This window comes from Carettochelys insculpta, chromosome 32 (assembly GCF_033958435.1).
Source record: "Carettochelys insculpta isolate YL-2023 chromosome 32, ASM3395843v1, whole genome shotgun sequence".
Classification (NCBI taxonomy): domain Eukaryota; kingdom Metazoa; phylum Chordata; order Testudines; family Carettochelyidae; genus Carettochelys; species Carettochelys insculpta.
The window spans coordinates 11,960,348-11,972,814 of record NC_134168.1 but is presented as its reverse complement, the minus strand read 5'-3'; the positions used below and the strand labels follow the sequence as shown (position 1 = coordinate 11,972,814).

The 12,467-nt window shown below is 51.8% G+C and overlaps 1 protein-coding gene across 1 annotated transcript; it reads left to right on the top strand.

The window, feature by feature from the left end:
* The first annotated feature begins 1,736 nt into the window (after positions 1-1,736).
* On the top strand, positions 1,737-11,442 carry LOC142004960 (olfactory receptor 10C1-like). The gene is made up of 2 exons (XM_074982634.1): positions 1,737-1,766; positions 10,474-11,442. The coding sequence occupies exons 1-2, from the start codon at positions 1,737-1,739 to the stop codon at positions 11,440-11,442; spliced, it is 999 nt and encodes a 332-aa protein (XP_074838735.1).
* Positions 11,443-12,467: the final 1,025 nt, after the last annotated feature.

Here is a 12,467-nt window from a genome sequence, read left to right as displayed (position 1 = left end):
CTCTACAGGTGATCCAGCCAGATGATTGAACTGGGCCTTTTTGGCTTTGGGATCTGTGACTTTTCTCTAACGAAAGATGTGTTAGTTCTCTGAACAGTATCCTCATTTTCAGTTCCACTTGCAGGGTTACATTCAGGAATCAATTGAGACTCTGCAGGTGGGATTACTTTATAATCCCTTAATGTCCTTAGAATGTTTGAATCTTGGAAAAGTTCACTCGGGACAATACAAACCATTGTCCTTGTCATTTCCTTTGGTTTATCTGAAAATCTCAGGGGCAAAGAATTATGGAAAACTTCTCAAAGAAGATGGTAGATGTGGTATAGATATTAATGAATGTGCTGGAGTATTTAATTAGTGCTACTTTTTGGTGGTTTTAATTCACTGATGAGTCACTCTGCACCTAAATTTCCATAAATGCTCAAAATACATTCATACCTTCCCAGGCTAAAATTACTGAGTGTTAAATGAAGGAATGGTGAGGAACAGGTCAGACTCCATTGGGAGTCACCAGTTCTCCACCTATTGACCTCACACATGTCCTGGGCCTTGAACCATAGACAGGGCATTTCTTATCATGTACATTGGGAAATATGCCAAAGCTACCAAATTGCCATGACACGTTTTATCAATATGTGGACAGCAGCAAAGGGATCCGGATTCATACGTGTAAAAGCCCAGCTTAATATTCCCAGCCCCTTTAGCTACCCTGTTTGCAACAGCTGGGGAACAGGGGATTTAAACTCACACAAGAATAGTTCAGTGGACTCCAAAGTGTCTTATTCCCCAGGGGAAGGATGGTTTGCAATTAGGCCCTCTGGGTATTAATTAACAGCAACATTAATTGTGTCATGGCCCCTGAAATACTGCTAGAAAATTGCAAGAGGTTTTCAGAGCCATGGGCCAAGCTGTTCCCTGGTGTAACCCCCTCTTGTCAGCGTGGTGACACCAGGGCTTTGCCTGAGCCAGCGTGTGCAAAAAAATATCATGTCTGACTTTTGCTGTTTTCAGTTGCATGTTGATGTCCTCTGGCGCCTCTGGTCATCCCAGGCACAGTGATGCAGATTCAATTCTGTGCTGAAGAAGGATTTCCATGAAGCAAACCACTCACTGCAAGCTAATGTTCTGCAGCAACAGCCTGATAAACAAGAGGAGAACAGGGCTGGCCAATGCCACTGAAGTTTATCCCTTTCGTTCATTAAACCAGCCGAGCTTATTTGCCCTTTGCCTTCTATAAAAACCAAACACAGAGGGGTATTTAAAGAGTGGGGTCCCAGTAAAAGGGAGGGCCGGAGCTGACAAGGTCTATTCAGTCAGGGTGGAAATGGCCCATTGTCAGTAGCGTGTATCAAAAGAGGAAAAACCAGGTCAGATCAGATAGCGGTAAGTGGCCCATTGTCAGAGTCTAAATGGGAGATATTAACACCCAGGGCAGAGAAGCTGCTTTTGAAAGGGGCTGGCCACTCCCAGTCTCTGTTTCATCCTTGGTTGATGGAGTCAAATTTACGAATAAATTGCAGCTCAGAGATTTCTCTCTCCATTTGATTTGTGAAATGACTTTGTTTTAGGACGGCTACTTTTAAATCTGTCACTGAGTGTTCAGGGAGATGGAAGTGTCTCCCACCGGCTTCTGTCCATTACCCTTCCTGATGTCTGATCTGTGTCCATCTATTCTTTTACGGAGAGACTGTCCAGTCTGGCCAGTGTAAATGGCAGTGGGGCATTGCTGGCACACGATGGCAGATATTCTATTGATCGCTGTTGAGGTGAGGGAGTCCCTGGTGGTGTGGTTGATGTTAGGTGCTGTGATGGTGTCACTGGGGTAGATCTGTGAGCAGAGCTGGCAGCGAGGTTTGTTGCAGGGATCGGTTCCAGGGTTAGAGTTACTGTGTTGTGATCTGTCGTTGCTGGGGACGTGCTGTCTGGCCCAGTGCCTGGTGACTCCCTTGATGAATCACAAGGAGTGGTCGTTGGGCTCAGAAAAGCAAATGAGATTGGCTTCCTCACCAGTGCATCACAGCTGGGGCCAAGACTGCCGCACCCCCACCGGCTGGGTGGACCTGAGGTTGGAAGCAGCCCCAGTACAGCCCCAGCTGCACAGCTGCTCGGTCCCCTCTCCCCACATCTGGGGCTGGTCCCTCCCCTCTGGGCGTTCAGGCTACAGGGGGGCCAGAGCCAGCACCAGTGAGGTGAGGTGGGGGCGGACCCATCTCTGGGGAGGCAGCAGAGCCAAGGCCACCCCAGGTACTCACCACAGCCCCAGCTCTGGGGAGAGAGGTTGAGCTCAGCTGCATGGTGCTCCAGGGGTAGCAAGCCCCATCTACAGCAGGGGGAGGGACTGCAATGGAGGGTGGGGGGACCTGTCCCAGCCACCACAGCACCCCTGAGAGCTGAGACTGGCCAGAATGGCACATTCTCCTCACCAAGGAGTTCAGGGAATTCAGTGGTGGGGATCAGCCCTGCCCTCATGGCCCCCTGACTCCCCTGGAGCTGGAGGCAGGACCCCAGCTCAGCTCTGGGCTGGGCGCATGGCCCCCTGACACAGCCTTTGGCCAGGGTCAACCCACACGTCGTCACCTCACTTCCCACCAGAGCAGGGACTGCAGCTGGCCAACACGCCCCCAACCACCCCCACTTTCTTGGATCACTCTGTGGCCGTGTCCAGCACCACCGCTCAGCCCCAGCCCTCACAACCTCCCCGGCCTCCTAGCCCAGAGCTGGGGCACAGGCCACCCCCACAACCCAGTGCTGCAGCTGGTTCCCCCACCCCCAGAGCTGGGGAGCTCCCCCAGCTAACATTGGGATAGGCCCAGTGCTGTGGCCTGGCACTGGCCCCCATGTTGCCCCCTCTTCTGCACCAGAGCTGAGGCCTGGGCCAGGAAAGCCACCTCAGATCACCTCGGCCCTGGGCAGAGAACCATGGCCCAGTCCTGACCCACAGGTGCCGCCAACCCCAGTCCTGTGGCTGAGGCCTGACATCCCCAAAGGGGGGCTGAGGTTGTCCACCCACACTCCAGTTCAACCTGGGCCTGGGACCAGCATCATGGGTAAACAACATGACAACATGGGTGCCAGGGCCAGGCCGCAGCACTGGGCCCCATCCCAAAGTTAGCTGCGGGAGCACCCCAGCTCTGGGGGTGGAGAACCAGCTGCAGCACTGGGTTGTGGGGGGAGGCTGGGAGTGGCCGGCCCCTTCTAAAAGCAGCTTCCCTGCCCTGGGTGTTAATATCTCCCCATTAGACTCTGACAATGGGCCACGTGCCCCTGTCTGATCTGACCTGTTAGTCTGTATCTTCGAGAACAGCAAAAAGTCCTGTGGCACCTTTCATGGGCAAGGACCCGCTTCATGCATCTGACGCTGTAAACCAGGTTAGTCTATGAGGTGCCACAGGACTTCTTGTGCTTCTCGAATGTCAAACAAGGGTCCCCAGAGCAGCCTAGAGAGTGGGCGGATGTAGAGGCACTGATGTCCCTTGTGTGGCAGGACAAGCTGTACAAATGGTGTTCCAAGGGACAGACCAGCCCCCCACAGGTGTCTCCTCGGCTGGGATCAGCCACTTGGGGCAAGTCTGTGCATGCTGCTATGTTATCCTCTGTCCTTGTGCTACGTCTGGAGTCCAGCCTGGTCTTGTCCTGGCAGCTGGGTGGTGGAGCAAATTGGAAGACTCTAAGAGAAACAAGAAAAAGGAGGAAAGGGGAGGGAGAGAGATTTTTTTCACAACATCCTCGAGCAAAGAGTCCCACAGGTTGCCTTTGTGCCATGTGAAGAAACACTTTCCTTGGGTTGTTGTAAATCTGCTCCTTACGAATGTCATTTGGCCATCGGCTAGTTCTTGTGCCATGGCAAGAAGTAAATAACTCTTCTGGATTATGTTTCTCCATTGAGTAGAGGATTGTGATTTGCTGATGTAAGGAATGTGAGATCTCACACCTCCCACACTGTCGGCATAAATTGTGATTTTACAACAATGTGTTTACAATAGACAAAAACTCATTGCTGACTTGCTACCCATCAGGCTTTGCCTGAAAGGTCTCACACATGCACCCCTTTGCATTCTCATGCAAATGATCTCTGGGAGACACATTCCTCCCAGCCTTCAGCAGCATTGCATTCCTGCTGCCACATTCCTTACACACACACACACACACACATACACACACAGAGCACGTGGGGGGGTCTGCCCTGGGGCGGGGCATGCAGTGCGCGCACACACACACACATATACACACACAGACCCTTACACACAAATACACACACAGACACACACACAGCATGGGGTGTTTGCCCTGGGGCGGGGTGGGTCCTGCAGTGCACGCACGCGCGCGCGCACACACACACACACACACGTAGGGAACGCGGCAGCAGGAATGCAATGCTGCTGAAGGCTGGGAGGAATGTGTCCCCCAGAGGTCATTTGCATGAGAATGCAAAGGGTGTATGTGTGAGACCTTTCACACAAAGCTGACGGGTAGCAAGTCAGCCATGAGATTTGGTCTATTGTAAACAGGTAGTTGTAAAAGCACAATTGAAGCTGACACTCTGTGTGGGAGTTGTGAGATCTCACCAATGCTCTGGGTTGTTGTGGGGAACAGGGCATTCGCCATGGCTGCACATGACATTGATTACACAGGGCTCCCTGGTTTAAAGCATTATAAAGCAGAAAGGTTGAGGGGGTGGGGGGTAGTCGAAGTCGAAGTCGAAGTCGAATTCGAAGTCGAAGTCAGCTTGGGGAGTACGTTGGCCCTGCCTATGTCTTGGCCATCTGTTTATAAAACTGACTGGAGTAACTTTCCCTGCCCGTTGAAAGACAGAGCGGGATACTCGGGTGTTTATGGAACTCCACACTGGAGTTAAAAGAGCTGCAATCCCAGGGTCCTGTCTCAGAGCCGTCCCAAGCAGTGGGGTGGGGGGTGGCTGGTCGGAGAAACAGCAGATGCCAGTGGGCGGCTGGTAGGAGCAGAGGGAGGCTGCAGACAAGTGCACAGCTGCTACTGCCCTGCTGATGTGTCCGTGGGCTCTGGGTTTGGGACTGCACCGCGGGAGGTGCCCCCTGTAACTGTGTGTGGGGTAAAGGGCCAAGAGCCCCAGCGAGAGACTTGGTTCTACTGCACACAGGGATGGGATCTGGGCAAAGGGGTTTGTCTCTTCTTTGCTTCGGAATACGGCATCTGTCGCTGTTCCCTGGGGGTAGGTTGTGGTCATTAAACAAGCTGTTTCTATCTCAGACTCTGAGCTTGCGAGGGGGTAGAACCACCTTACAGGCACCCAGCACGGGGGTGAAATTGTCCCAGGCCACTGGGTGGGGGCTCGAGCCAGTTGGTTGTATCCTGGATGAGCCCCCACTTATGTAACCCTTCTACTGATGCCAGGTGCCTGCCTGTTCAGCTCCCAGGAGTTTCCTGTCAAGGATACAACCAACCGGCTTCCAGCCCCCATCCGGTGGCCTGGGACAATTTCACCCCTGTGCTGGGTGCCTGTAAGGCGGTTCTCCCCCCAGCCCCCGCAAGCACGGGGCTCCTTTTCGGGAATAAGGGGACTTCGAAGTAGGCGGGGTCCTTTCGAAAAGGAGCCCCGTCGGGACGAGCCGCGCGGCGGCGAGGCGCGTCAATTTCGAAGTGCCGCGGCCGCCCGCATGCTAATGAAGCGCTGAATATGCATTTCAGCACCTCATTAGTAAACTTCGAAATGGCCATTTGCGCGGCCATTTCAAAGTTTGGGGCTAGTGTAGACACGGCCTGGGAGACACATTCCTCCCAGCCTTCAGCAGCATTGCGTTCCTGTTGCCACGTTCCCTACACACAGACAGACAGACACCCGCCCACCCACAGCGAAGTGGGGGGTCTGCCCTGGGGTGGGGCCTATAGTGCGTGCGCGCACACAAACACACACACACACACACACACCCCTGTGCTCCCAGAACGGCCGTGGTGGACGGGGCCCAGCAGGGGATGGGGCTGACCGGAGCCACCCCCACAGCCCCTCCCCCGCCCCACGTGTCCGGCTCCAGCCCGGAATCTGGTGTGGCACTTCCCCCCCGGGCTGCATTGGCGGCTCTGGGAGTTACAGGGCGGGGGGGGGAAACCAAGTGGGAGCTGGGGTGGTGGTTTGGGGTGTGAGTTCCGGTGGGGGGAGCGGTTTGGGGCGTGAGCGCTGCCCCCGCCCCTAGGAAATCAGCCCTGCGCACACGCACATGAGCAGCTTTTGGAGCAAAACCCCCGTGGGGCTCGTCTCAGCTGGGAAACGGGTTCTGCCCACTGAGTTTGTTGCTGTCAGTCTCTCAGGTGCCACCGGACCACTCGCTGCCCCGTCTGAGTCCTTCCGCCCAGCTCGCGGGATGGAGCCGCAGGAGTCAGGAGAATCTGAGCCCAGATCCCCGCCCGGCCCCGAGAGCGGCAGCAGCTCCGCACACATCTCAGGTGCCAGCTCAGAGCTGCCCTGGGGATTTGAGCACCCGCTTCCATTTCCTGTTAATAACAGGTGCCCAAACCACCTAGGTCACTTGGACAATCTCTGCCTCAGTCACTCTCCCCAGACTCAGGGGTGCACAGTGGGGCTTAAAGTCACCGGTTCCCTCCCTCTCCTGCGTGTGCTGGCAGGGGGGACATGTGCCTTCATTGCTCTTCCCCGTCCAAGGCCAGGGCCCTAGCAGGGATGGCCCTGGTTGTCCCTGGGGTCAGTGGGAATCTGGCCCTATGGTCTGGGCACTGTGTCTGGGAGTGAGGACTCTTGGGTTCTGGTCTCATCTCTGGCAGAGGAGTGGGGTGTAATGGTTAGAGCAGGTGGGAGTGGGAGTCAGAGCTCCTGGGCTCTCATCATGGCTCTGAGACAAGAGTCTGAGCCTCAGAAACCTACAGCCGTGAGCCCTGGGGGTTGTCCCAGCCCAACTCTGTGGTGTCTTCCTGGGACAAATCAGTCCTCCTTGTAGGCAAAACAGGTCAAATAATTTAGCAGGAGAGCGAATCTCAGAATGATTTTAATTTAGAAAATACAAGTGAAGATGAGGATGACGATGATACAACTTCCTACAAACCGATTCTCTCAGTGACGTTTGTTTGTTGCAGCCTGAGGCAGTGTTGTTTTCCTCTGGGGAATACGGCAAGAAATTTTGCCAGAGGGACTTGGTCCCAGCAGAAGCCAGTGAATGTAATAAACACACCTGTTTCCTTCAGCACGTCCACCCCAGCAGCAGCTGGGAGATGGAACCGCCCATCCTGAGCAAGGTAGGGAGAAGGAGCCTTCAGCCCCCAGCCATCCTCCCACTGCAATCCTCAACTCTGCAACAGGAGCAAAATCACCTCACTGGTTCCTTCGTCTGAAATTTCCACATGTCTGTGGAGAACTTTAGTGTGTGTCTGTCTGTCTGTCTTGCATTCAGAATTTAGCTTATGTAGCTATCTGGGGTGAGGCCAAGAGCTGGATTTCAGGGCGTGGGGGTCATTGGCACAGGGTGAAGTTCTGGTCCCCTCATTCCATAGTGCCCAGCAGAGTAAAAGATGAGCCCCTCACCTCCTCCTCCCCACGCCTGATTCTTTTGTTGTTGTGTTGTTGGTGTTTTTTCTTCTCACATCTCTCGTCTTTTCTCCACTCTGCTCCCCAGACTTCCTCCTCTTCCTCATTATCCACTATCTGTTGAGTGTAGCTTTTGTTTCGTAAGCTGTGTGCTGTTTACGAATTTGAGCAGAGTCGGCTGGGTGGGCTCCATCTGATCTCTTCTCATCAGAATAGCCACTCCTGAATACGACCACAGTACATGCTCCACAGGTGGAGCCCACTAATTTAGAGGTGGGCTCTCATAGCTGAATTTATCTGAGCCCTTTCGTTACACAATGTGTGCTTTGTTAATTTATTGCATGGTCTCCTGTTTCTAAAGGGACTGTCTGGGTGACCTGAAGAGCACTGAAATTACCACTGAGCTTTCAATGACAAGAATCTCCCCGGACCTTATTCTCAGTGGTGAGTAAATCGTAGAATGCCAGGGCTGGAAGAGAACCCAGGAAGTCATTGAGTCCAGCCCCCTGCCTAAAGCAGGATCAACCGCAACTAAATCAGCCCATCCAGGACTTTGTGAAGCGGCGACTTAAAAACTTCTTGATATAGAGGTTCCATCAACTCTCTAGGTGACACATTTCTGTGCTTCCCCACCCTGCTGGGGAAATAGTTATTCTTGATATCCAACCTAGACTTCCCCCACGGTAACTTAAAACCCTCGTTCCTCATTCTACCATCTATCACTGCCTCTCTCCACCCTCTTTAGAGCCCCTCTTCAGGAAGTTGAAGGCTGCTATCAAATCCCCACCTCACTCTTCTCTTCTGCAAACTAAATAAGGCCAAATAATGAAATCATTCCATTTATTTAGAGCCTGTCCAAATGTCAGCTCAGAACTAAAAAAAGAAACCAAAATCCATTCTGGAAAAAGAATTAATCTATGTGGATGTTTTCCATCAGTAAACACTGAGAAAACATTTTGTGTTGGATGTTTGAGTTCATACGGACTCTTGTGAACTGTAATTTGGGTTTTTGCTGCTTCAACTTTTCATATTGATTCAGTGTGAAAACACACACTGGCATTTCCCACGGGATGCAAATTCCATTTCCCGACCAGCTCTGCATTTAGTGCCATGGTTGTGCTGAGGAAAGTCCTTCATAATATCAGTGTAGGTTCCTCAAAGGAGCTCTTAAGAGAGACACAAGAATTCTCACGGCTTCTGTATGTTTAGAAAATATCACTCACAGCTGTTTGAAAAGGTTCTGTGATGTGCACTGGGCGTAGCTCAGCCCCACCCTTTCCTTTGCTCCTGTGATTTCATGTTGTCTCTTTGTTCTCTTGGAGAGCGTGTGTCATTGAGAGTCAGAAGAACACAGTCTCCAGTTCTGGGCGTTCCCACTCAGTGTGTCTCTTCTGTCACTCTGGTTCCCACTTACCAGCTCACTGTTTTTTGCAAAAGTCCTGTGAGAGCCCCATAGTGAGGAAGTTAAGCGCAGGCAGAATCCGTTTGTTGTGTCTCATTTTTAATTCAACTCTGTCACTTCACGGTCACACCTGCGATTATGAAGTTCCTTTTCAACAAATGAGCCTGAAATAAAACGTGTAGGAAATGTCTCCTGCATCGTAGGATCTTTCTTGTAAAATTCCTTGTGTTACCATTATAGGAGAAAGCTTCACAAGTGGTGCAACTCAGAGACTATTAGGATTACAGAACATTAGAACGGGGAGGAACTTTGAGACATTGTTCCGTCCAGTCCCCTGCACTGCACAGACCGTCCCTGATAGATGTCTGTCTAACCTGCTCTAAAACATCCTCAGGGATGGAGATTCCACAGCCCTTCCAGATAATTTATTCCAGTGTTTAACCACCCTGACAGCTGGGAAATTTTTCCTAATGTCCAACCTAAACCTCCCTTGCTGCAGTTTAAGCCCATTGCTCCTTGTCCTCAGTACAGCTCCTTTTACACCCATGGTGTTGTTACAAATTACACCACATAAGGAGCTGGCCCTGGGTCTCGTCTCTTACGTTGACACAAACCAATGTGTTGCAGAACTGGCTGTGAGGGAGGCAGGAATGATTTGGGTCGTTCACTAACACTGAAGGAAGAATAACGCTCCCCCGCGGCCCTCTGCCCTCACTGCAGCACCCTGTGCCCCCTGCCCTGGTCCCCCAACCCTCCCAGCTCCCCCTCCTTCTCCACCCACGTCTTCTCCTCTGCCCTCCCCCCACCCCAACGGTCCTTCCTGCCAGCTTTCACACCCCTGCCTCCACCCCCACTGAAATAACTTACACAGCCCATGGGGAGCCCCCCAAGGGGCAGGGATGGCCATACAAGAGCAGGTAGAACACACAGCTGTTACCTTCACCCCTGGGCTGCGCCAGGCTGATCTACAACCATGGGCTCAACCTACCGCACCGTTCCTTCTCACCACGCCTCTCAGACCAGCGAGACAGCAGAGACGCAGAGCAGGAAATGCACTTTCCCACTGGAAGTGACACAACTTACACAGCACCACATTCACTGAGGGAATTAGACCCCCGTCAGGTCCAGCTCCATCCCATTCACACAGAACGGCCCCATCGAGAGCTGGTGGAAATGCAACAAACAGACAACGTGGACTGGAAACACAGAGACAGAGACAAGCGGCTCTTCCATCAGATGAAAATGAAGAACTCCAGGAAACTCACCTTCACATGGACAGGAGAAGACAGTGAACATCTCAACCCAGTGACAGTGAGGAGCCCAGAGAAACCTGACTTCAAAGAGCCAGAACCAGACAGTCAACCCCTTGAGCACACGAACCAAATGTCCCTGACTCTGCTTAAAGCCCTGAGCAAGGCCAGGTCCGTCGCTGTTATTTATAGAGAAATTTCAGCAGGTGTTAGTCAGAAGGGTCCCAACAAGGAGGAAACCAGGACAAATGTTTTAATTTGAAGTCATGTTTCTGATATGACTCAGACCCGGTCTCTTTGTCGCCCTACAGATGACCTCTTCCAAGAGCGACCCTGGAGGGAACCAGACCATCTTCGATGTGTTCGTCCTGGTGGGGTTCTCATACCTTAAGGAGCTGCAAATCCTTCTGTTTGTGGTGCTTCTGGTCATCTACCTGCTCACTGTGATGGGGAACCTGCTCGTTATCCTGCTCATAAAGCTGAGCCCCTCCCTCCACACCCCCATGTATTTCTTCCTGGTGAACCTGTCTGCCTCGGAAATCTGCTTCACCAGCAGTGTGGTCCCTCAGCTGCTGGCTCACCTCCTGGTGGAGGAAAAGACCATCTCCATTTCAGCTTGTGCAGTGGGGATGTACCTCAGTGCCATCATGGGCCTCACGGAATGCTGCCTCCTCGCAGCCATGGCCTACGACCGCTATGCGGCCATATGTCACCCCCTGCGCTACACAACCATCATGAGCGGCCGGGTGTGTGCTCTGCTCGCGGGGGCTTCATGGGCTGCTGGCACCTCAGTGGAAGTTCCTCTGATTATGTGGATCTTCAGCCTGCCCTTCTGTGGCTCCAACCGCATCCCCCACTTCTTCTGTGACATCCAACCCGTGCTGAATTTGGCATGTGCCGAAACGTCGCAGATTAAGGCTGTGGGTTCCATGGTGATAGTTCTGTTCACCCTGTGCCCTTTTCTGTTGACACTCCTGTCCTACGTCCGCATTATTTCCACCATCCTCAAGCTGCCATCGGCAGAGGGAAGGCGTAAAGCCTTCTCCACCTGCTCCTCCCACCTCACCGTGATGACTGTGTTCTATGGAACAGCCCTCATCACCTACCTGGTGCCCAAGCCTGGCTCCACTACAGAGAGTGACCTATTGATTTCCCTGTTGAACACAATCGTCTCTCCAGCGTTGAACCCCATAATTTACACTCTGAGGAACAAAGAGGTGAAAGAAGCCTTGAGAAAAACTGTACAGAAGAGCAGGTTTTCTCAGCACTGGAGAAACTAGAGACTGAGCAGTCAAATTAGTCAAAATTGGGGTGGGGGTGGGGTCCTGCTGAAGGGAAATTCAAAAACATTTCATTGAATTTCTCACAACGACTCTGAACTTTTTTGTTTCTGTGAAAGATTTTGTCCTGTTTGTAAAATAGGAAGTGAAACGCTTGTTGCCAAATTACCCTAAAATTTTAAATTTCTCTATATTTTTGAAATACGAAAGGCAGAACAGTTTCCCCCAATTTATAATTCATTGGAAAAAAAAACAAAAAAGAAAGAACTAGGTTTAGTCAAAGGATGGTCCTGATTTTCAAACTTGAAAACTGGAAATGTCACAGGAAAGCAGAGCGTCCAAGGAGAGATGTTTCATTGACGGTTCACCTCTGTGAACTCTGTCCTTCCCAGGTCAGACTATGAGAAGCTGTTTTCCTTACTATCCCCTTGCTCCTGACGATCCCATGTGGGATGCTGACAGGGAGAGTTGTGAGGGTGTCCTGATACTGAGGTCAGAAGGAAGCTAGAAGGCGTTAGTTGTACCGCCAGGCCCACCAGCAATATATTAGAAGTAAGAGGAAGACCAAGCACAGGGTAGGCCCATTGTTCAGTGAGGAGGGAGGAACAATGTCAAGAAAACTGGAAATGGCAGAGCTGCTTAATGACTTTGTTGTTTTGGTCTTCACCAAGAAGTGCGATGGGGAAATGCCTGACATGGTGAAAGCTCGTCGGGAGGGGGCAGGTTTAGAAAATAAAAGAAAAAAGAAATAAAAAGTTAAAAATGACCGAGAAATGTTCAATGTCTGCAAGTTACCCGGACCTGATGAAATGCCTCCTACAATACTGGCGGAGCTGAAAGAGGAGGTATCTGAGTCTTTAGCTTTCACCTTTGAAAGTCTTGGAAGTTGGGAGAGATTCCAGGAGACTGGAAAAGGGCAAATAAAGTGCCCATCTCTGCAAAGGAAAATAAGAACAACCCAGGAAGTTACAGACCAGACAGTTTAACTTCTGCGGCAGGGAAGATAATGGAGGAAGTAATTAAGG

What these genes read in the sequence shown, in the direction of transcription:
- LOC142004960 (XM_074982634.1), top strand. Translation starts at nt 1,737, where the DNA reads ATGGCAGATATTCTATTGATCGCTGTTGAG. An exon ending in TTCTATTGATCGCTGTTGAG is followed by an intron (nt 1,767 to 10,473) that starts GTGAGGGAGTCC and finishes GTCGCCCTACAG; the next exon opens with ATGACCTCTTCCAAGAGCGA.